The sequence below is a fragment of the Brachyhypopomus gauderio genome, chromosome 3 (genome assembly GCF_052324685.1).
Source record: "Brachyhypopomus gauderio isolate BG-103 chromosome 3, BGAUD_0.2, whole genome shotgun sequence".
In the NCBI taxonomy this organism is placed as follows: domain Eukaryota; kingdom Metazoa; phylum Chordata; class Actinopteri; order Gymnotiformes; family Hypopomidae; genus Brachyhypopomus; species Brachyhypopomus gauderio.
The window spans coordinates 23,008,930-23,034,956 of record NC_135213.1 but is presented as its reverse complement, the minus strand read 5'-3'; the positions used below and the strand labels follow the sequence as shown (position 1 = coordinate 23,034,956).

The window sequence follows — 26,027 nt, the reverse complement described above, 5'->3', positions numbered from 1 at the left end:
CCTACGGCTATTCGGACTCTGAACCATGGCTAACCTTGACCATTCATATCCTGACCCGTCCTTGAACTTTACAGTGTTGCGTGTTGCACATTAAAACGCACATTGCACTTTATCCTTTTCAACTCGGTCACTCATTTCTTACTGCTCACATTTTTTACAATTTGTCATATTTTTATATTTTAAATCTTATATTTACTTATATTTTATATTTACTTATAGGTTATATCTTATTTGCTTACCAACTGTCAGGTGTGGGGGGTATGTTGCTCAAAGCATTTCACTACTTGTTGTACTGTGTATAACTGTATGTGACTAATAAACTTTGATTTGGATTTGGATTTAAACTGTAATTGTTCAATGTGTATCAGAGAAAGCATCTCTTTAAACCATCTACTGAAACATGGTACATTTGGAGACTTCCACTCTAATTGGATGACTTTTTTGGCTGTGACCATGCCTGACAAAACTTGCCACTGCATACATGGAAAGGAAAATAATTGCATCTGAACATCTGATTGGAAGAATATTTTACATAAACATTTTTGAAAATCACTGGAAGGTTTTAGTCCAGTAATCATGTTGTGACGGGCGAGGAGTGCAAAACAAAAAGGAAGCAATCACGCCAAGTCTCAGGGAAAAAGGAGGATTTAATGATAATGTGCACCAACTAAAGACCCATGACATGATCCAAATCAAGGATATAATAACCAGTGGTCAACTGGTACAAAGACAAGACACATATAGACGGACAAATGACCCTCGAGTGGTGGCCTGATAATCAGGACGAACACAAAGCAACAATAACAAGACAACTGCCGCTGTGGATGGGGTGACCGGGGGGGGCTGTATTGTGACACATCATAGGGCAGAACCAGAATTGATGCGACAGACATCACTCAATATTATGGAACTTGTTATACTGGAGAAATGGATCTGCATATTTTAGTCTAGTTTTAGTTTTAGTACAACCAGTTAAGATCCTTGAATAAGCCTATATATATAATTCAGTCTAGTTTTAGAATAGTAGAACTTGTGGAGATCCTTGAGTTGTCTATATCTGTAATTTATGGGACAAATATGAATTCTAGAAACGCTCCTCCCACATTTCTGCAGACAAAGTCTCATTCAGTTCCTCAGTGTTTCACTAAGATGAGTGTTTGCAGTTTTCTCTTTAATTGGAGACAATAGAAGAAGCTAGGTGCCTCTCATGATGAGAAAGAGTTCAAATAGAGCATGTTCTTATTATTTAAATAGCACATTTAAAAACAAAGAAAATTTCTTACCTCTAATCACCAACTTCACATAAAACATTAGCACAGTCCTTAATCCACAATTCCACATTTTATTGATTGTTGTCATGGTGAGAGCTCCGGACCCCTCCTTGTGGGTGTGTTGTTATGTCGTCTGCGTGCAGTTATGTCCATGTTTGTGAGTGTGTTCGTAGTCTCACCTGTGCCTTGTCTCGTGATCACTGGGGAATGTGTTCAAGCACCTCTTTAATGTGCGTTCACGCAATGTCTCGTGCTCGTCTTTGTCTTAAAGTTCGTGCCTGCGTGAGTGGACTTCACCAGAGTCTTCATTAAATGTTATATGTTTCACTGTTGCTTCGGTCGTCGTGCCTCCTCCTCTTTCGATCGTCACAGTTGTCAAATGCTAAGCAATAAAAAGCTTAGATTTTTTAAAGCCTAGACATAGACACGGGTGGCGTCTGGGCTGACCCACCGTGACAGATATTGTTGTAACAAATAGTAATTATGAATTATGAAACAGGGCATCATCCTGATTGCTCAGGAAAATGTTTGCCAAAGGGTAAAGTTTTGAATCTGCGCAGTGACCTAATACCATATACCAAAATATGTATTTACCACCATGATTAAATTAATGAATAAATGCTCCAATTTATTGAATGGTTACACAATCACAATTATAAGTGTTACAAGGAATAACATGTGGAATGATTTGGCTCAGGAGAGTAGTTAATTCTAATAGGTAAGCTTACTAGCATAAATCAAAAAGGAAATAATTAAAACAACCATTGACTATCATACAAATATGAATGGATTATATAGGTAACATGTACCTTCTCTAAACAAGGTAGGACCAAGGAGGAAACGAGGGCTTCAGGAGGAGCTCTAAGATGTCCACTGAGCCAGCCTAGCTCAGGCTGCTCCAAACGTCTTTGGTTATTGAGGTCTTCGTAGGATGTCACAGAGGTGGCTCGAAGGTGTTCAATTGGACTTTTGTTTGCGTTTGGTATCTTGCCAGGGACTACATTGAAGGTTACAATCAATAACTCTCGTCCAAACTGTGCATTTACATCAACTACAAATCACTAATATTCAGATAGTATAGACCAGGGGCGAGGCTAGGGTATTTTTAGTGGTGCTAGAGCACCACCGTGAAGTTGCTTAGCACCCCCTGGCTCAACACATTTTTAAAATATTATATTATGCAAAAAACTTGCTCTGCACCTGCGCAATACTTTGGTATTGTGCCTCTGTGAGCACTGGGGGCTGGGCACCCCTAAAGACCAGATCCTAAAATCGCCCCTGGTATAGACACATGATTTAACCTAGGTATCAACTTCAGCCCAGATTTCTTAATCATATGCCGGGAGGTAGACATGCCCGAGAGCCTCAAATCCTCCCTTGATGATAGGGGTCCTTCCCCTGGTTGGAAAGTTGGCAAGTTTGGTATCTCTAGACTAGTCTTACAAAGTTCTTTCATTTAGGCTGGATTATAATTCAGTGTCTGTGTTGGAACATAAAGTTCTAAGAATCTCTGAAATGTTTGCCTCCTTAAATTTCAGAGAGGGGAGGAGGTACAGCTATGGAAAGTCCAGATAAGATTGGTTCCTTAAATGTATGGGTAATGATCCTTCCTTGGGTCGTGATTTCAGGGTCCCTCAGCATAAGGTGGCTCAAAGAAAACCTGCCTTGGCGATTTTCACTTCCTGCTGCAGGACCTTTTAAGGGAGCAGAGCTGGTGAATTAGTCAACTTTAGGATGGGATGAACTTAGGTTCAGTCTCTATAAATGTAAAAGATTCAGTGGGAGAGGTGAAGAGCTTAAGGTTGGCCGTTATGTCTGTTTGAGAGCTTCTCAGGAAAATGCAGGATGACTCACCCTGAACTCTTGAGTATACACGTCATATCACTGAATTTCCTTCTCAGGAGAACTCAGGATATGACTCACCCGAGCTCTCTCAGTATATGCATCACATCACTAAATTTCCATCTTACGAAAACACAAGATATGACACACTCTCAGTATATGCCAGAGATGTTCAAAAGTCGCAAAATACAAGTTCAAATCAAGTCATGAGCAGAGGTGGGTAGAGTATTTAACAATTTTACTCAAGTAAAAGTACAGTTACTTGAACCAAATGTTACTCAAGTAAAAGTAAAAGTATGCATCCCAAAAATTTACTTGAGTAAAAGTAAAAAAGTACTTTGATTAAAAGCTACTCAAGTAGTGAGTAAATGCATGAGTACTGTCTCGTGTCAATAAATTACATCATGGGAAATTGAATTACGGGAAACAATGAATTTTAATGATAAAAATAATTTATTATAAATAAATATTATATATATACATTATTTTTTATAAATAATATGTATTTTTGTTTGTTCCTAATTATTAGGCCTGTGTAACTTTAATGTGTTCCACAAAGGCACTAACTGATGAGACTGTCAGTCAATACGTGTAGCTACAACTTGACGCCAACTGAATCAATTTGTAGCAGACCTAATCATCCTATATTGCTAGTGTGTACAATCAGTGTGAGAACTGGTTTTTAGTATTGCACTGCGTTACATTTAATAATTACATCATACAAACGTTATGCCTCAGAGATATAGCATTACACAAAATTATACATACAGCAAACTTATCGCATCGTGTTTCCTCATATTTGATGTTGAGTTCTTGTAGGCTGAAATGTCCACACGTTTGCAGACACAATTGGCAGCGCCAAGGTTGCCAACTCTCACGTATTGAGCGTGAGACACACGCATTTGACTGTCATCACACACTTACACGCCACACATGCGATTTCTCATGCCGAAAAAAATTTAGTTTATCTACATCTGATCCACATCTATGATTCAATGAGTTACTAGTTCGCTCTGGCGCCAACCACCGGCGATCGATCGATCGCGATATAATACTTAATTTGTGTGCATACTTAATTTGTGTGCATTTTACACCCCCCCCCCCCCCCCTCAACAATTTATGTTCACCACCCAAACCCCCACCCCGGTTTAAATCTCACTAAAAGTGATCTTGAAAACTTGGCAACCCTGCAGCGCATTATACAGCTGTCCTTTTACACGTTTGTAATGTGAACATTGGCTGTATGAGGTCAGGGATGCTCGGTAGGTTTTTCTGTCACTTTCTTGCTACGGTGGAGAAAGTTTGCGTATGTGATCACGTGATTGACCGGCTTCATTTGATTGGTCACTCATACTCGGGTGAGACGTTGGTCAGTCTTCTCACTGAAAAGACTAATTATTTACAAAACGAAAGTAACGGTAGCGCGCAGCGCAAATCCGATTGTAATGGAGTAAAAGTCGCGTTTTTCTCACCACATATTTACTCAAGTAAAAGTAGAAGTCTTTCATATTAAAACTACTCCTACAAGTACATTTTTGTCCAAAAATCTACTTGAGTAAATGTAACTGAGTAAATGTAACGCGTTCCTACCCACCTCTGGTCATGAGTCTTTAGGCTAGAGTCTTAGTCAAATCATGAGACTTTAGGCTGGAGTCCAAGTCCAAGTTTGGCTAAAGTCCAGGATAAGCTTAAGGACAGGAGATGGAAAATAACTATTATATATATTAGCTGTATTGATAAAATAAGATAACCTTTTATTATCCCACATGGGGAATTTGTGGTGTTACAGCAGCTTAGAGAACATACAAAAAATAAAAAAGAGGTAGAAAAATTACTTGCAAGTTTAAAGAATATTGCACAAAGTTCCGTTAAATTATGCTGAGAAAAATATTATGAAAAAAGAGAAATTGTATACATAATTTACAATGATTGTTTATGTTTTGGGGCAGTGCTGGTTGTATTCACGCTATTTTCCATGACAACGCTGGGCAGGGCCATCTTGGTTGACTTTGTGTTAGAACTTCCGGTGCTACGGATACGCTGATACCGATTACAAGCAAAACGACAACAAACACAAAATGACTAGCATAATATGTTCAGTTAGAGCAGAGGTGGCCAACCCGTCAGAGACCAAGAGGGGTGGCGAGTGTAAATTATTAGCGTGGGGATATAAAATGGACACAAATTAAGTAAAAAAACAAACACAAACTTCGATATAAACATAAGGCGTGATGTGCTTCAGGACTTTGTCACGTTTGGAGCACTACGAGCTCTGTTATGTACGCACCTGTTGTTTTCTAGGTGAAAAGTGGATAAACTCCGTTATCAACACTCGTTACAACGCAACTGACCTGCGCTCACCTTTAGGAAGAAGAGAACAGTGTCAGTTTTGAAGTTCCCTCAGTCATCTGCGGTGCCTTTGCTTAACCTCGTATGTGGTTTATTCCGGTAGTATTCACTACGCCGGTTTTAAAAGTATTAGCGGCTTGCTAGGCTTGTAAACAAACCGCGCACCACGAAGATGTAGTAGTGTGTCGCCCTCAGAGCTGATGAACTAACCGGGCCACGACACACACCATTAGTGCAGGTGAGAGTGGACCGGCTGGGGAGCCGCATGAAACCAGGCAAAGAGCCACAGGTTGGCCACTCCTGAGTTAGAGGGTGTCACAATAATTGGAAGAAGAGGAAAACTTGGCTTGACCAACAGTGTTACGAACACAGCTCGAAAAGATCTGAGTGCTGCGGGGCACCTTATAACTTATATCCACCGCCTTCCAAAGAAGAGGACCTGCGTCTAAGGCTGAAGGCGCTAAATTTAAAATATCCACCCAAACGTCCATACATCTGCTCTTATCATTTTGTGGAGGGGAAACCAACACCGGATCATCCTTATCCCGAGAAATGGCTCGGTTATGAAGCTCCGATTAAGCAAACACGTCAGGTGCTTGTGAGGCTATCAGATAAGTAACTATTTTATAATCAGTGGCCACATCTTTTCCTTGCATTCATTTTGTAATTTTAAGTAATTAAGTAAAGAAGTAAATAGACAAGAATGCCTATTTTATGAAAAAAATCATTAAAATGTAGTAGTGTACACTAATGCGAAAATAGCTGACCGGAAGTTCTAACACAAAGGCGGAAGAAACACACACTTGAAAGTGGGCGTGGCGAAATACGGTGAATAGCCTGACAGCAGAAGGAAGAAACAACCTACGATGTCTTTCCTTTGAGCAACGTGGATGGAGAAGTCTGTTGCTAAAAGCTGCCAAGTGTGGCCACATTTTCATGCAGTGGGTGATCGCTGTTCTCCCTTAGAGATGACAGCTTGGTCATCATCCTTCTCTCCCCCACTGCTTCCACCGAGTCCTGTGTGCAGCCCAGAATGGAACTCACCTTTCTGATGATTTTGTCCAGCTTTTTCCTATCTGTTGCAGTAATACTGCTGCCCCAGCAGACAACACCATAGAAAATGGCAGATGCTACCACAGACTCATAAAAATAGTTCAGAAGAGACCCCTGTATTCCAAAAGAACGAAGCCTTTTTAACAAATAGAGTCTGCTCTGGCCTTTCTTGTACAGGCCCTGTGTATTGTCCGACCAGTCCAGTTTATTATTGAGGTGAACACCCAGGTATCTATGGGAATTAACAGTCTCTATGTTCCGTCCCTGGATGTTCAGCTGTCTTGGTGGACGTGCCTTAGACCTTCGAAAGTCCACCACCAGCTCTTTTGTTTTACTGGTGTTGATTACAAGGTGGTTTTGTCTACACTAGTCTACAAAGTTCTTGGTGAGTTCCCTATACGGATGTATCCAACAACAGCCGAGTCGTCTGAGAACTTCTGGAGATGACAGGTTGCTGTGTTGTAGGAAAAGTCAGCAGTATAGAGGGTGAATAGAAATGGGGCCAGGACTGTCCCTTGTGGAGCCCCCGTGCTACAAAGGATTGTGTCTGAAACACAGTCCTTGAGCCGCACAAATTGTGGTCTGTTGGTTAGGTAGTCTGTTGTCCATGTGGTGAATTGACGATCCACCCCTGCAGTCTCCATCTTATTCCTCAGTAGACTGGGCCTGATGGTGTTGAATGCACTAGAGAGGTCAAAATACATGATCCTCACAGTGCTTCCTGCCCTGTCGAGATGAGAGAGGAATCTTTGAAGAAGGTAGATGATTGCATCGTCCACCCCAATGCCTGGCTGGTAAGCAAACTGTAGCGGATCCATCACTGGTTTGACCAGTGGGCGAAGATAGTCCAGAACAAGTCGCTCCATGGCCTTCATCAGATGAGACGTCAGTGCCACTGGCCTGTATCCATTTAGATCAATAGGATGTGCTGTCTTTGGTATAGGCACTACGCATGATGTCTTCCAGAGGACTGGTACTCACTCTTGTTTCAGGCTCAAGTTAAAGATGACCTGAACTATTTCACACAGCTGGTCTGCACAGTGTCTGAGGAGCCCTGGGTGAATGCCGTTAGGGCCGGCAGCCTTCCTCACCTTCATCTTCCTCAATTCTTTCCTAACTTGATCAATGGTAAATTATAGAGGGGCACAGTCTTTGGTGCTGTGGGCTGTAAGAGGAGGTGTGAAGCATTGGAATGGGATGGGTGGGGGTTGCACGGAGGGTGAACAAAGGAGTTGAGAGCTAGGTGTTAAAAGCCCAGAGTTATGCATTACAGAGACAGTAGATGTTGGGGGCAGATGTGTAGGTTGGTTCATATTGTCTGTGGGGGGAGCAAGTGCCCGATCAAATCTATTGAAGAATATGTTGAGGTCGTTTGCCCACTGTAAGTCTCCGATGGGCTGTCTGTTGGTTTCCTGAAGTCCTTAAGTTGGTTTCCATTCACATTGTTTGGCTGCAGGTGGTCCTCCATCCTCTTCCTGTATCTGTCTTTGACTTCCCTGATTTTCTTTCTTAGCTCTTTCTGGACAGTTCTCAATTCCTCCTTATTTCCTGATCTAAATGATCTCTCCTTATTATTTAGGACAGCCTTGATATCTGTAGTAACCCAGGGTTTGTTGTTAGAGAAACACTGTATTGTTTTCTAACATCCTGCAGACTGGGTGGTTGTCTGTAGACAGTAGGTTTGTAGACAGGCACAAGGTGAACTAGGTTATGATCTGACTGGTCCAGGGGGGGGTAAGGATGAAGTGGAATATGCCTCTTTGGTGTTTGCATAGAACAAGTCCAGTGTTTTATTGTCTCTCGTATAGCAGTTTACATATTGCTTGAAATTAGGGAGTGTGGAGGACAGAGAAGCATGATTAAAATCTCCCGAGATCAGGATGAGAGCCTGTGGGTGCTGTGTCTGTAGTCTGCATGTGACTGAGTGGATGACGTCACATGCCGAGTTTGCGTCAGCAGAGGGAAGGATGTGCACAGTTATCACGATAACTTGCGAGAATTCCCGAGGTAAATAATATGGTCTCATGCTAACAGCTCTGCAGATCTGATCTTTAATAAAGATGTGTCCTGGGTTACACATGACTAAATGGCTAACAAAAACTAAATTAATTTATCCTGGTGTGTTTTCAGGAGCCTTATGAAATTTAATGTGCTCATTCCAGTGTCTTTAATTTGTTTTCCACATTCTTTACACATTGCGTTCTTCGGTTATGTCCAAGGATTTTAAACTTCCTATAGCCAAAGGCTACCACATATGGTACTCCAGCGGATGCCATGCCACCCTCATTTGTCAAATTTGACGCTTCTCTCTGATTTCCTGCTTGTGATAAGAGGATATTGTGATCTTTCATGAGAAAAGGGTCTGCGTCCCAAAACACACAAAAAAACAAAAACAAAAGTAAGGAATAATGGCATCATAAAAACACAAAGAAAGAATGTTTTTTCTGTAGCTTTTGCACACAGTGCCAGGAAAACGGCATGCTTCTTATTGTTCATCAGTTATTTTGGACAAAAAGTCAAAGTCGAGTCAAGAGTCAATAGGGACGAGTTTCAAGTCAAGTCTGAAGTCCAGACAGATGTGCAATGTATACATAAATCCAGAAAGATGTACAATTTACGACCATTATAGTCCAGATTACATCCCTGCCTGAGTTGTAGAATCTTTTCTTCTTCCTGGCACAGTGTTGCCAACTCTCACGCATTGAGCGTGAGATACACGCATTTGACCATTTTCACACGCTCTCACGCCACACTTCCGATATCTCAAAAAAAAATAAATCCAGTTTATTTACCTCTGATCCACATATATGATTCAATGAGTTACTAGTTCACTCTGGCGCCAACCACCGGCGATCGACAGATCGTGATATAACACTTAATTTGTGTCCATTTTACAGTCGCCACCCCACCGCTCAACAACTTACGTTCGCCCCCCCCCTCAACAATTTACACTCGCCACCTCCTCCAGGTTAAAATCTCAATCCAAGCGAACGTCTAAAGTTGGCAACCCTGCTGGCAGAAATGCACTCGAGCAATGATTGTGTGAGGCGTTGCTCCCTCCATTTGGTTATGGCTAGAGAATGGGGTGAGCTTGTCCAGATGATCAATAAGGGGTCCCTCAACACTGGTGTCACCAAGCGGTTTAGTAATCATGACAAATATAGTTGGTCTTCCTTTTTCCTTCCCTTGTGGAATGGGATGAGCATGACCTGGACTTGCTCCTCCACTACCTGTTTTTTTTCTGGTAGTACATGTATTGACATTTGCAAGAACTGAAATGATGTTCAAATTTGTTGAATGTTTCGTTAATAGACTTCAAAATCTTACTCGATATTTTCTCCCACATCAGCGGTAGTTCTTTGTCAGACTGAGACTGTGTAGAAACACCTGTTGTCCTGGTTACTTAAGGAAGTTTGTTGTGACGGATCACTGCTGAATCGTTTTGGTCATGCTGGTACGCTTTCAACCCTTCTCTGCTTTCTCTGCCGTTGTGTTACATTGTAAGGTGTCTCGCCACCTTCCTCTCTCTTTATCTCTCTCTTGTTATCCTGTCACTTATTCGAATCTATCTATCTACCTGTTACATTTCCTATCCATTATACTTTTATTTTGGGAAGGGATTTGGTTTTTTTTTTGTTTTGTTTTTTGTCCTTGGCTATGGACCAATCTAACAACAAGCCACTATTTTCACCAAGCTAGACCTCTGGAGTGCCTACAACCTGGTTAGATTCCATGAGGGTTATGAGTGGAAGACCACCTTCATCACACCTTTAGGTCACTACAAGTATCTGGTTATGCCGTTCGGCTTCATGAATACACCGACGGTATTCCAAAGATTCATTAATGAAGTGCTAAGAAAAGCTCTTGATAGATATGTATTTGTTTACCTTGACAACATACTCATTTATAGCCGTACCGAATATGAACATGTTAAACACGTAAGACGGGTACTATAGCTCCTGTTAGAAAGCCATCTTTATGTCAAGCTAGAAAAATCACTCTTCCACATCCAAGAAGTAGAATTTTTAGGATATCGCATAGCCCAGAATACCTTGGGTATGGACCCATCTAAAATCTGAGCGGTGGCTCAATGGCCGACTCCAACCTCACTCCGTCTGGTACAACATTTCCTAGGCTTCGCCAATTTCTACCATCTTTTTATTAAGGGATTTGGCACCCTGGCAGCCCCCCTTATTGCCCTTACCAAGAAAACTCCTGGTCCTTTCGTCTGGTCTCCTTAGGCCCAGCAGTCCTTTGACAACATCAAAAACAGTTCACATCTGAACCCATCTTATGCATGCCTGATCCTGACCTCCAATTCATCAAGGAAGTCAATGCCTCCAAACTCTCTCAGAGAACAGGTACCCCTCAGAAACTCCATCCCTGTGCCTAGAGGAGTGGAGGCACTGGCTGGAGGGGGCCAAACATCTGTTCCTAGTATGGACGAATCACAAGAACTTAGCCTACCTCCAACAGGCCAAACGCCTTAACCACAGGCAAGCTAGATGGTCCTTATTCTTCAGGTGGTTTGATTTCACTCTCTCTTATAGGCCTGGCACCAAGAATGTAAAACCCCCCGACATTTCCGAGCACTGTCATACCTGTCTCTAAGATTGTAGCACCCATAAAATGGGATATTGAAACAGAGGTTAAACAAGCACTTACCAATGATCCCGGGCCTAGCGGTACTCCTCCTGGTCGCTTGTATGTCCACCCTAACTTAAGGAAGAAAGTCATGCAATGGGGGCGTGACTCACCTTTCGCAGCCCATCCCAGGGTTCGCTGTACTCTCAAGCTCCTGCAAAGGAGATTTTGGTGGCTTGGGATGGACCAGGAGGTGAGCAGTTTTGTTTTGGCTTATGGGACTTGCGCAAAAAACAAAGTGTCCCATTCCAAGCTCACTGGGCTGTTGCATCCTCTCCCTATCCCATCCAGACCATGGATGCATGTTGCCCTGGACTTTGTCACTGGCTTACCTCTCTTACCCTCTCGAGGTAACACCACTATATTGGTTATTGTTGACCATTTCTCCAAGACTGCCAGATTTTTGGCCTTACCTAAACTCCCCTCGGCCTATGACACTGCCTCCCTATTTCTACATCACATGGTCCGGTACCATGGCTTTGAGTTCCTTTATGGCTATGCCCCTCTTATGTTCGCCAACAAAGTGGAGGATGTAGCTGTCCCAGGAGCTCAGGCCTTAGTGTGTCGGTGCCGGTTGGCCTGGCAGAAAGCCCATAAGGCTTTATTCTTGGCATCGTTGTAGCGCAGATAAACACCATCTCCTGGCCCTGTCCTTTTGCCCTGGGCAGCGTTTATGGCTTTCCGCCAAAGATCACTCAGTGCATGGGACTTAAAATCTGGCTCCTCAGTATTTGGGCCCCTTCAAGGTCGATAAGCTTATTAATCCTGTTACCTACCGGTTGTTGCTCCCTCCTTCTATGCGGGTCCATCCAGTGTTTCATATTTGTCGTCTCTGCCAGGTCCTGTGCAGTATGCCCTGCGCTGCCAGCCCCCCGCATGATTGACGAGGCCCTGGCTTATACCATTAATCGCCTCCTAGATCTCCGCCATGTCTGGGGTCAGGACCAGGGTTATGGGCCCGAAGAGTGCTCGTGGGTCCCTGCCTCCTGCATCCTGGATCGTTCCCTGATCCGCGACAGGGCCGGGTGGGGGAGGTGTTTCTGTCAGGGCTGGCTCGGATATGGCTCCTCCGGCTACCATAGGAGGGGGCTCACGAGTCAGCAAAAGACGGAGTAGACGTAATTAGCAGTGATCCATCACACCTGTTGTCCTGGTTACTTAAGGAAGTTTGTTGTGACGGATCACTGCTGAAACGTTTTGGACATGCTGGTACGCTTTCTGCCCTTCTCTGCGTTAAGTTACGTTGTAAGGTGTCTCGCCACCTTCCTCTCTCTTTATCTCTCTCTTGTTATCCTGTCACTTCTTCGAGTCTCTATCTCCTGTGCCGCTCCCTGGCCCATCTCAAGTTTTCCTCCACCTGTTACATTTCCTATCCATTATACTTTTGTTTTGGGAAGGGTTTTTTTTGTTGCGGTGTTTGCCTGTTGCTAGTTACTTCCCCTGGTGCTCTTTGTTTAATTTTTCCGCGTCTTATGAGTTGCCTATAATATTTTTCTCCTGTCTCTCTACGGATGAGCTTTGCACGCATTTTCCGCGTTTTTTGTTCTCTTTTCTCCTGTGTTTTGACGATCGAGTTTTGTTTTGCACGTTGAGTTTTCCGCATCGTTTTTGTGTTGGTGTTTTGGCCACTGTGTGTGTGCTTGCTTTACTCTCGCGCTGACTTATATCATCACTGTCGATTGTATCAGCTCGAGCCGGCACTTGGGTCCGCTTCTCAGTTTTTACATGCAGTGTGTAAATCTCCGTACCCACCACGTTACAATGTAGGCGCCGTTGAGGACCAGAGGTTATTAATGTTAAACTGATTCTGTAACGCAGGGCGTACACACTGCGTAAGGAAACGTATGAAACCAATCTGCATGCACATAAAACACACACACACGCAGAAGCAAAACGAAACTAAAAAGGACGCAGAAAACTCAACGCGTAAACGAAACTCAACCATCTAGGCACAGGAGGAAAAATAACCAAGGCAACAGAAAGAATGCGGAACAAATATAACGCATGAAAATGAAACAAAGAACATCAGGGAAAGACTGACAGCAGGCAAACGCCGCGACAAAACAAAACACTTCCCAAAAATAAAAGAAAAACTGATAGGAAGTAAAAAGCTGGAGGAAAACTTGAGGGAGGCCAGTAAGCGGCGCAGGAGATAAACACTCAAATAAGTAATAGTAAAAAGGCAGAGAGAGAGAGAGAGAGAGAGAGAGAGAGAGAGAATGAGGAACCAGAGAAAAGGCTGACAACGCAACGGGACGAGACCAAAACGAATCAGCAGTGATCCGCTTCACCAATATTCCTTAAGAAGCCCTAGAAACGGCTGAAATGGATCACCGCTGATTGTGCCCAGCTAGTCTAGGACGCCTCGGGTGCCTCTTCTGGAGGTAGAAGGTGTGGCATCCAAGCCAGCCCTGACAGATTCATGCAGGCACATAAAATTAAGTGTGAAACAGTAAATAAAATTGGTTTTAAAACAGCACAGAGGAGATTTGAAAAAGATGTCTACTCCATGGATTGTTTTTTAGCGCCCCCCTTATAGGCCCAATTCTAAGTTGTGGATACTAGGTAGGTTTTTGGAATCCTATTTGAACGATCCACAAAAAGAGCATTTTAGAACAAAAACAGTACAATCACAGTAGCTCAAGTAACAATCAAGTATTACATTATTGAGTCAGTTTATAAAAAGCAAGATTGTGCAAGATTCTCTCTCACGTTTCTTCTGCTTCCTGTACTTTATTACTTATTGATGTTTAGTAATATTATTATCATGTTGATGTTTATCCTGTTATTCTCTGTGTGTTTAATTGTTCAATGTACTAATGAATGTAAGTGTCTAGTTTTTAGAAAAGTGCTATATATAAATAAGTATTACTATTATTATTAGACTTTATTGTTGTGCAACACACTGTGTGAACTAAGACTTGTTTTGAATGCTGGTAAAACAAAGTTTATGTTTTCAAAAACAAAATTAAATTAATCAGATCTACCTACTATGATTAGTCTTCAGACCACAGAAATAAAACATTTAACACAATATAAATATTTAGGGATGATAGTTTTTCCTTAACTATCATCAGTCCTCTTTCTTAAAGCCTCATTTTAAACATTTCACCATTTTTTGGTTAAGTTTTTTGGGTATTTATTTTAGGAATAAGTCCTGTTTTCCTACTAAGGCAAGAAAAAGACTTGTTGCTACGTATATGTCTGTGTTGGATTATGGAAATTAAATATATATATATATATATATATATATATATATATATATATATATATATATATATATATATATATATATATATATATATATTCTGTATATATCAGTAGTGAACCTACGAGCCATTAAACCTGGGCCCGCTCCCACCCCGAAAAAAATTTGTTTCCTTTCCTAATTAACTGCGATAAATAAATAATCAATTGCTCAGTTGTATAAAAATGAGATAAAAATGTAAGTCGCTTTGGATAAGGGCGTCTGCCAAATGCCATAAATGTAAACAATGTGCACGAGAGCATCAAAGGAATGAATCGAAACTAGCTAGCGGTGGTATGCTAACGCCAGCTAGCGTCGCCACAGCGGGCGGAAATTATCATATAGTTAAGCCCGCCCACTAAGAGGGAAGATATGATTGGTCAATTTTGCTGTCATTTGAAACTGGTATTGCACTGAATTATAACTGCCAGGCCCTCTATAAATGAACAGCAGGCCCACCAATCACCAACATTCTGCGGAGGCATCACAGTCCTGATAGGGGGAGACACAGGCTCACAGGCTTCCATTTAACCCCTCACCTTCCAACACAGATTGAATAGACACGGGTGAATAATTTATTTGCTTATGTTTTTGTAATTGTTTAGATGTCAAACTGTAATAGATTTTAAAAATCAATAAATTATATATATTTATGTTTTAAGAATATTTTAGGCCCTCTGAGAGGGCGTAGAGGGCCCTGACGGTTCCCCACTGTATATATGCATGCATCTTTGGTACAGTTAATCCTGAATATTGGTTTCATTTGTATGATGATTGTATGGAGGGATGTGTGTTTCATTGATGGGATGGGTGTGTTGTTTTTTTAGTCTCTGTCCTTTTTGTAAAATCAGCTTTTGGATCTTTCCCTAGTTTTTCTCTGTAATGTAGTAAATCCCGTCACATGACAAACCAGGGCTGGCAATGGCTGTCATGTGCTTCCTCTTTTTGGTTGCAGCTCATGCTGTAACAGATTTAAACACTAAGAAGCTGCTGCTGTCTGCCCCATGATTGGCCATTGTCACTCTGACTGATGGACAGAGTGTGCCACCCCTCCCACCCTTAGAGCACAGCCATGTTTGATCTCAGGCTCCCAGCCACAGATGGCTGAAGCTTCTGGATCAAACTCACAGTCCCCCAGTGACAGGGCAAATAGGTTTGTATTACACTCCTTGGGAGTGTCTGGTCACTGTCCTTTCAATGAACAGAGTAATTTAGCTGTGATCAGACATAGTAATTTAGCTGTAATCAGACACAGCTGTGGTCTTTGCAGTGTCATGACTGAAATGTCCTTCCCCACTGAAGGAAACCCAGTAATTTTCCCTGGTGACCTCAACCTTCCATGAGACAAGCTGCATTCCTCTTGCATCTTTCTGTTGTCATTTGATTTCACCCGCAGCCAGTATCCCCACAGAACAAGCAACATTCCGGACCTGATTTTCACCCAGACCGCCATGGCACCAGACATCGCTTTCACCTCCCTCCTCTCAGACAATCTTTCTCTCTATCCTTCCCTACCATTTTTATCCATACCTCTTTCACATGCTCTTCCTTCATCACAGTCTGTGCTCCATCACTCCTTCCTCCCATGCTTCTACTACCCTTCCTCACCTTCACTCTTTCCTCTCTCTCCATGGACACAGTTACTAATGCTTTCCTTTCTTCACTCCTTGTGAATTAATCTTCTGTGTCCTCTCTCCTCCAGACTAGCAAGATCTGCCCCAGCAGTCCTCTGACTAAAACAGAAAAGACATGAAGGAAAACTCACCAATGTTCAGACCTCATAATCTCTCCTTTCAAAGTTCTCATTGGAAGTAACATCTACATCCTAATCAGTGTTGGGAACATTACTTTAAAAAAGTAATTAGTTATAGTTACTCACTACTTGTTCAAAAAAGTAACTGAGTTAGTAACTGAATTACTCTACAATAAAAGTAACTCGTTACCAGGGAAAGTAACTATTTGCATTACAGTTAAAAATGGTTATATGCCAATGAATAAGGATTTTTTGAAAAAGCAGTTTTCAAAGTCAGTGGAAATGAGTAGATCAGAAAGGTGTTTAACTTTTGATATTTATTGCACATCCACAGACCAATGCAGGATAAAATCCTTTAAAATCCCAAATCTTTGTAAAAAAAAAAAAAAAGCAAAAGTAAAGTTACACTATATAAAGTGCATTTACATATATCAAATTAAATTCTCTCAACCTATGACAACTGATTTGTTCACAACAGAAGTAAACTTAACAATAAAACCTCTATTCTTAATTAAATAAATCAAATACCCAGTCTTGTAGACATTCAAGAACTTTTCTTAAATAATGTTTATATCGTCACCTTGAAAACGCTAATTTTTCTGACTCGCCATTTCTGCCTCTTCTCCGTTTGTGTCGTGTGTCACTGGTGTGCTTCGGCACGCGTATAACAACACTGGCTCTGATTGGCTACCATAACGCTGCCTTAGCCAATCGCTTACTGACTTGTTAAGTTAAACAGGTGTTACACCGAGAGCTGTGACCTATCGACATCTGTTACTCCTCACTAGCCTGGGCAGCGGTCCACTCGGATTACTGTTAGTATATCAATATATAGTAACGCACCACTTTTAATGACCAGTAACATCAATGGCATTGTAACGACAGGAAAAGTAATTAATTATATTATCCCGTTACTGACAAAATGACGCTGTTATTTTTAACGGCGTTATTTGCAACACTGATCTTAATACACAGGAAAATTTGAATCATCAACAAGGGGCCAGTCCTGTCAATTAACATGGAGATAGCCAATCCATGTAGACTTTCCACTGGTGTCCCCCAGGGCTCAATGCTAGGCCCCCTTCTCTTCTCTTTGTACACTCACTCACTTGGTGATGTAATACCTTCTCATGTCTTCTCTTACCATGGCTATAATGACAATATCCAACAAATCCTTTCCTTCCCTTTGGCTGGCAGTCACATTTCCAGGCGTATCTCAACATTTTTGACTGACATTGCATCATGCCCACTTGAAGCTCAACCCCAGCAAAACCAAGATTGTGTACATCCAAGGAACTCCCAGTCCCTACAATGACCTCAAAGTTTCTTTTGGGAATTCCCTAGTATCATCATCTGAAGCAGCTTGTAGTCTTGGCACAACAATCAGTTGTCGTTCTCAACTCATGGTTCAAATCTCACCCGGTCTTTGACACAGATTTCTCCTTTGTAACATATGAAGTATTCAGCCCTTTCTCTAACAGGAAGCTACCTGGGTGCCTCTGCAGTATCTCGTCATCTCAAAGCTGGACTGTTGTTACTCCCTACTTGCAGGTCTCTCTCTACGGGTCATCAGACCTCTACAATTCAGAATGCAGCTGCACAACAAATCTTCAGTCTTACAAAGCAGTTGCTTTCCCTTCATTGGCTTCCAGTCCTTCCATATATGACAACAAAACCTGACGCATACCTCAAGTACTTTGAACCTCAAGTACTATTAACCTCAAGAAAAAAAACATGCTTCAAGTCTCATTGGAGACATGCATTGAGACTATTCTCTGTCCTGGCTCACTGATCAGGGATGAACATTCAATGGCTGTCCAGACAGCAAAGTCACTTGCAATCTTCAAACGCAGACTGAATGCATATCTATTTGTGGAATATTTAAATGAGCACTGATCCAGCCCAACTGGCTATCTCATTAACAAATTATTACTGCCACTTTTGACACAGTTAACCAGTACATTCTTCTTGCCCATTTGTTCTCTATAAATCTACTATGGTTTTTCACTAACTGCATATATAACTGAATTAAAGATTATGGAGGAATTATAATTTCCTTAAATTAAATCCTGACAAAATCCTGAAATTCTCTTGCTTGGTCCTAAATCCCTGCTTTCAAAAACTCCAGAATTTCTCTTCACATAGGCCGTATCAGTGCAATCAATGGCAGTGTGGGCCTTTGACAAAACATGGCCTTTTGAACCCTATATCAGCTATGCCATACTGTGCCACCTCAATCCATACTAAACTATTTAGCATATTCACTTCATTCAATAACGGTTTACAGTTGATACTTAAGAGCAGACTCTGATCAGATCGTGTCATCAGTAGAGGTAGATCATTTCATCAGAAGGGGACAGATCATATCATCTGTAGGGGCAGATCATGCAGTACTTTGGACTCTTGTTTTAGGAATGCTATTCCTCAGGATCTCCAGGACTGTCCTACCTCCCCTTCCTGCACCCCATTCAGTCCCCCAGGAGGCTGTGCATCCCGGTAGAGAGTACGCTGTGCGCAATTGGCTGCCGCTTCTCGCTGGTGTGTGTGTGATTGGTTGTCTGAGACTTGTACCTGTGTTAAAATTGTAAAGCGCCTTGGGTATCCTGAAAGGCGCTATATAAATTGAACATTCATTCATTCATTCATTCATTCATTCATTCATACCTTTTCCAACATTAAAAATGACCTGTATACATGTAAAACATTATTATTATTTGTATTTTATCTAGTATATTTGAGGATTCCATTGAAGCTCTGGCATCAGTATTTTGGGGGTGCCCAGTATGCTGTGGGTATGGTCAGTATGCTGTGGGTGTGGTCAGTATGCTGGGGGTGTGGTCAGTATGTTGGGGGCTGAAATGTGTGGAGAGTGTTCAGACAATGTAATCACATCACCACGATTCTGACAGGTCTCTCTACCTGTCTCAGTCTGGGGCTTGGCAGAGTTCTCCTGTCCTCATTATCTCCACCCCACCCTCACTCCTCCTAGCCATGAATGGAATGCTAATTAACAAAGGTCTGACACTCTGATGACTGCAACAGCCATACACACTCATACAGACCACACAACACACAAACACACAGCTCCTAAAGGTTAACTGTGTTCATTACAGAGAGAGGGGGGAAGGGAGCAGGAGAGAGAAAGGAGCAAAGGGAATAACATTCATGGGACAGAGCTTGAGGATGAAGAGGAGAGAGAGAAAAGAGGAGAGAGAAATAGTCACCTAGCAGTTTCTGGTTCATTGCTTTTTATTTTTTTATTCTTCACAGAACTTCACAAGGTTAAACTCACCACCTGTTACCATTCCCCTCATTCTCTCTCTTTCTTTCTCTTCATCTCTCTCCCCTCTCTCTCTTTCTGTCTCTCCCCCTCTCTGTCTCTCTCTCACCCTCTGTCTCCCTCTCTCTTCAACCCCTTTCCTCACTGTCCTCTTTCTAAGTTGCCATGTGAGCTACCAGCATGTGATTGGATAATATCTGTACAGCTGGAATATCTGAACATCTCTTTGTCCAATCCCAGTGAGAGATAGGCATGGGCATCACAACAGAATTCCCTAATTATTCCATTAATGCTAATAGACTTCACATGGGAAGCAATTTACCAAGCCCAAGTGGAACCACAACCCACTAACCTTAGTGCTAATAGGGTGTGATGCTTTATTACTGTGTGTTAATGGACCCCATCTTAAGACACCCCTGCTGTGCAAACCTCTTCTCTTCTGTTCCCTTCCTCTCTTTTCTCTACTCTTCTCACCTTCTCTGCTTGTCTTCATAGTTCTGATTGTGGAGGGTTCACCACCACCCTGTTCTCATCAGACGTGCCCTAGTCAGGAGACACACACTGTTTTCTGGTTTACAGTACGAGCTGCTCCTCTGGTGATGTCAACCATCACATGCTGTGCAGTACATCAAAATTGTGTACAAAGTTTTAATTGGTATTTTGTGTTTTGTGTATTTTTCCCTGGCTGCATAGAAACTGGCTGCATAGAAACCTTCTTTATGCACATTCAGTATTTTCATATACTGTACTATATCCCTAAACGGTATTTTCATATACTGTATTGTAACGCTACACAGTATTTTAAAATCCTATTTTTCTATTATCCAATTTGCCAGTATCTCTCTCTTACCCTCTCTCACTTCACCACCCCCCATCCTGTGTGTTTGGCACACCTCCACTACTACATTTTGTGTATTGATTTTCCTCGGAGGTCAGTAGCTTTTTAAAGCGGCTAGCTAGGATACCTAAATCGAAACGTAAAAACGATCTTTTCTTGCTCACCCTCTGAATTCCTGGGTCTCTAGTCCATGCATTGATCTGGAAGGTTAAGGGCAAGGACTTTCCAGGAGAGTCGTTTGAACTTCTTGCCAGTCTGCTCATCCTACAACTAGCTCCCCCAACTGACTACAGCTTCGCGCACAACTACTATACCCCCAAATAACTACAGCTTTATTCACAACTACTACACCCCTAACTAACTACAGCTTCACCCACAACTACTACACCCCCAAATAACTACAGCTTCACCCACAACTACTACACCCCAACTAACTACAGCTTCGCCCACAACTACTACACCCCAACTAACTACAGCTTCACCCACAACTACTATACCCCCAAATAACTACAGCTTTATCCACATCAAACTACATTTTCACCCACAAGTAATATGCCCATAACTAATTACAGCTTCACACAAAAATATTCACCTAAAATAATAATCATTCATACAGACATCAACAGTATTATATTAGTACTATAAATAAATAGCAGTTGTATTGAATAAGCATTAGTATTGATCTTTTTAAATTATGTAATTGACTCCAGTGTACAAATGTGAGAAGGAAGTGAATTCCAACGTTTAGCAGCAGACACAACAAATATGGTACTTACTAACTACGCCTCCACCCCACTGCACCTAATACAAACTACACCACCATACCACTGCACTGGGTACCACATTACCAATGAGCACTAAAGAATGTAAGTGGTGGATGTTAGCTAAATTAAGACTCCACACACAAGCCATTCACTCTGTCCACACGAGAGCCTCTGTGAGTATTGCATCAGTCATAGCATGGTGTCTGAGTGCCATCTGCTGGAGAACAGTTGGTATTGCATGCTAGGTTGAATTTGGCAGTGAAACAGTGCAGTAGCTGAAGGTCATTGCAGTAAGGTGGGCATTGGCCACACACACATACACAGACCAAAGCTAAATTTATCTTATTCTACAATGGCTGCTTTCCATCCTTGTGTATGTGTTTTTAGCGATAAGGTGGCAAGAACTGTGAGTTTGTAATCAGCTTTAGATTTGATAGGACTTCTGTTAAGCGGGGGAGAGGTCAAGATTAGGGTTAGGAGTGGGGGACATTTACATTTAGCAGACAGTCTTATCCAGAGGAGTAGTTGGGGTTAAGTGCCTAGGAATCAAACCCACAACCCTTCGGTCACAGGACCAGTTCCCTAGGTGGCACACCTTCCACATGTGGCAGTGGATGAGCATTCTGCTGTCAGAAGGTCCTGAATGAATCTCAGGGTTAGTGTGAGGGTCAGGGGGCATGCAGTGTGGATTATTGAAGCAATTACAGAACATGTAAGATCATTTTCATTTATATCAGTTATGTTAAACATCATTCATTCATCTTTTATGGTTTTCAAATATAGCTGTTCAAGAAACAGAAAAAGCTTAAAATACTGATTCTTCATCTGGTAGATTGTTGGTCATTATATATAGGAAGAAATGTTCTGCTCTATGTGGCTATGGCCAGGATAGCTCAGCATTAATGAAGGTTCTACTGTTTATGGAGGTTCTGCAGTGTCTGGAGGTTCTGCTGTGTCTGGAAGGTTCTGGCCTTTATGGAGGTTCTGCTGTGTCTGGAAGATTCTGGACTTTATGGTAGTTCTGCTGTGTCAGGGGTAGTTCAGCAGTCTGTAATTGTACATCCACACTGCTGATGTACTGAATTACAAAGATTGAACTGTGTGTGTTGTTGGTTCCAGGTACCTGATCCCATCTCTGGACCGGACCCATGCTGGGTTTTATCGCTGCATTGTGAGGAACCGTGTCGGGGCCCTGCTGCAGCGCAGGACTGAGGTCCAGGTGGCCTGTAAGTATGCTGAGCGTAGATCCTTCAGTATCATAACACCTAAACTCTGGAATTCTTTACCTCAGTCACTTTTCTCCCGTGTGTGTGTGTGTGTGTGTGTGTGTGTGTGTGTGTGTGTGTGTGTGTGTGTGTGTGTGTGTGTGTGTGTGTGTGTGTGTAGTTATGGGCAGTTTTGAGGAGGGTGAGAGGGTGCAGGCAGTGTCCCAGGGCGAGGGTGCTGTCATTACAGCTCCACATATCCGAAGCTTTCCACAGCCACAGGTCACATGGTTCCGGGATGGAAGGAAGATCCCACCGAGCAGTCGCATGTAAGACACGCCACAACCTTACCTCACTTCCTGGCTCTCACTGTGTTTCTGAAAGTCCAGTTAGGCCCTGCTGTAGTTAAGGTTATTGTTTTTACATCACATGAATCAGCACTGGTTTGGTATGGTTTCGAAATGTAAATATTTCTGACTATAAAGTATTTCTGTCCTTTGGATAATAATAATAAAAATAAATAAAATAAATATTTTTCCATAATAAATGGATGTTTATTATGTATAAATAAAAACATGTTGTGAGAGTGTGTCTATGTGTCTCCAGGTGTACGTGTGTATATGTCTGTGTGTGTGTGTGTGTGTGTGTGTGTGTGTGTGTGTGTGTGTGTGTGTGTGTGTGTTGGGGGTGTAACCTTCCTGACATGAGAAAAGCCCAGTAAAACCATAAACCTAATCCTAAACCCTAACCATAATCCTCCTGGCCATTTGGCCCACTGCCTGTCTATATCAACACTTCAGGACATGAAGATGATGAGTTTCACTGTTTAACCCTACAGCTGTGAAGCTTTCCAGAAGACATCAAGACTGAGTCATGCCTAAAACATCAGAGACTGTGATAATGGTGCAGGGTTCCAAGACAGGAGGTGTTCTGCTCCACTATCATAATTTCATATGTCCTTAACAGTGCACACTGATAAATCCCACAGGCCCATGCAGTGGTTTTGAAAATCTGGTTAGAATAGGGGTGGAACCTGCAGGAGAGGAGGTGGGATCCCTAAAACAGCTTTACCTTACTGGAACTGGAACATCTCCAGATGAACATCTCCAAAATAACATCTCCAGAAGCAAGCACAAGAAACAGTTATACATTCAGGAAAGAGCCTCAATAATATTTATCCAGCTAAACTCCCCTCCCTACTGTATTAACAGTTTTCAATCAGAATTGATTAGATTAATAATTACAGGGTTAGAATTGGTAACACAGGTAGGTAATAGGATTAGACTTAGATTTAGGGCAGTAACAGTGTTAGGGTAGTAATGGTTAAGGTTGTAACAGGGTTAGTGTAGTAACAGGGGTAGAGTAATAAAAACAGTAGTAATAGATAAAAATAAATGAGCTTGGGTATGCAGAGGGAGTGATGGATGATACAGTTCTAGGAAATAAACTGTTTCTCAGCCTGTTAATCCGAGTTTTCTTTGTCCTGTGTCATGGTCGTCATTTCTACCGTTTTCCATGTGTTGGTGTTTCAGTGGTCATTCTGCACAATAAAAGTGGGAAGTGCTTTGATTTTTAGTCCATTTAGTCAGATATAAAAATCTGCAAAAACCCTGAGGTGATCTGAGTGTTGACCTCAGAAGGGACTTTGTGCTTGTCTGAACACTCTATATACCACAAACTCATTCTCTGAAGCATTATCATACTTTGAACCCTCAAACAGAACATTTCCTGCAACTACTGAGCACTTCCATCCTGAGGCAAGACACCACAGTCATGTGCTGGATGTGCAGGAGGTGAATGCTCCTCGTCCAGGGTGGGTCCGCTCAGGCTTGCCAAAACCAGCCGGGCTGGGCCAGAACAAGCTGTTCTTCTCCTGTTAGCTCCAGGGCTTCTCTGCACAACTGGATTAATGTTCTGGCTCCCTGATCTGCAGTCACTCAGTTTATCAATGACACCAGTGCGGCCCACGCTGTTGAGACACGTGGCCTGTGCTGGGTTTGTCTGTGTCTCGGCCTGTCTGTCTGCGTGGCCTGTGCTGGGTTTGTCTGTGTCTCGGCCTGTCTGTCTGCATGGCCTGTGCTGGGTTTGTCTGTGTCTTGTTTTGTCTGTCTGTGTGGCGTGTGCTAATCTCTGCAGGGTGGTACATCTCCAGGAGTGGGGTTAGAGCTAAACTCTGCAGGATGGTGGATCTCCAGGAATGGGCCTTGGAGTGGTGTTAAATCACTGCAAACACTTAAGACCTGTGATGTAGAGTCAGTCTCTCCTCTCTCTGTCCCTCTCTCCCTCCTTCTCAATTTCTCTCCCTCTTCCTCTTTCTCTCTCTTTGCAGAGCCATCACCCTGGACAACACACTGGTCATCCTGTCAGCGGTGGCCCCAGATGCAGGGCGCTATTACGCACAAGCTGTGAACGACAAGAACGGGGAGAACAAAACCAGCCAACCCATTACCCTCACGGTGGAGAGTTAGTAACACACACACACACACACACACACACACACACACACACACACACACACACACACACACACAAAACCTATCACCCTCATGGTGGAGAGTTAGTAACACACACACACAACCCATCACCCTCACGGTGGAGAGTTAATAACACACACACATAACCCATTACCCTCATGGTGGAGAGTTAGTAACACACACACACACAACCCATCACCCTCACGGTGGAGAGTTAATAACACACACACATAACCCATCACCCTCACGGTGGATAGTTATTAACACACACACACACACACACAACCCATCACCCTCATGGTGGATAGTTATTAACACACACACACACACACACACACACAACCCATCACCCTCACGTTGGATAGTTATTAACACACACACACACACACACACACAACCCATCATCCTGGATAGTAAATAACACACACACACACAACCCATCACCCTCACGGTGGAGAGTTAGTAACACACACACACACACACACACACACACACACACACACACAATCACCCTCACAGTAGAGAGTTAGTAACACAAACATCCCATCACTTGAGCAGTAGTCTCTCTCTCTCTCTCTCTCTCTCACATACACACACACACTCACTCACTGATAACTGCATGATAGCCATTGGTATTCACCCCTCTGGTTGCATTACGAGCAATATATTGGAAATACAGGCTGTTGACCTGCAGGCAGAAACCTGTAGAAGGGCATCTTCACCTGGCTGATGGGCACTGCATCTTTATACAATCTTTATTAACAGCCAGTGTGAAACATGATGCTAAGACACAGCAATGTGGTCTTTCTCTCTTTTACACATTAATATTCTGGCTGTTCTGGTGAAACCGCAGCCCTGTACACAATGTGTAATAGTCTAGCCATGAACAATTAAGGCGTAGATCATATTTGCATCTTGTCTCTCTTTAATAAGGAGTCCTAACATAACTATGATATTTCAAAACTGAAAAAATTAAAGTTTGTGAGGATAAAAATATAAAACTTAAATGGTAACAAAAATCAAAATGTCAAATGTTGGCAAGATTTCTGTTTCAATGCTATTGCACTGTTATTATACAATAATGTCACACTAATACTCACTCTAATTGTTCAATAATGTCACACTAATACTCTGTTGTGCAGTAATACCAAATTACAGAAAGGAATTAATGGTTAAATGGAATTTAATGGTTAAATCTTTTTGTGGCTGCATTTATTCAACAAATGTAATTGGCAGTAGTGGAGATTATAATAAAACCACCACCACCAATAGCAATAGTTTAACATTTTGAGTTTATGTAGAAGTCA

The 26,027-nt window shown here is 42.2% G+C and overlaps 1 protein-coding gene across 3 annotated transcripts in view; it reads left to right on the top strand.

Moving 5' to 3' along the window:
* The window catches only part of sdk2b (sidekick cell adhesion molecule 2b), a 247,636-nt gene that overhangs the window by 173,195 nt on the left and 48,414 nt on the right, over nt 1-26,027 (top strand). For all 3 annotated transcript variants that reach the window (XM_077000519.1, XM_077000520.1, XM_077000518.1), the window contains exons 3-5: nt 22,161-22,267; nt 22,428-22,575; nt 24,576-24,709. In XM_077000519.1, coding sequence (XP_076856634.1) covers nt 22,161-22,267; nt 22,428-22,575; nt 24,576-24,709 — 389 coding nt within the window. The remainder of the gene's footprint in view (nt 1-22,160; nt 22,268-22,427; nt 22,576-24,575; nt 24,710-26,027) is intronic.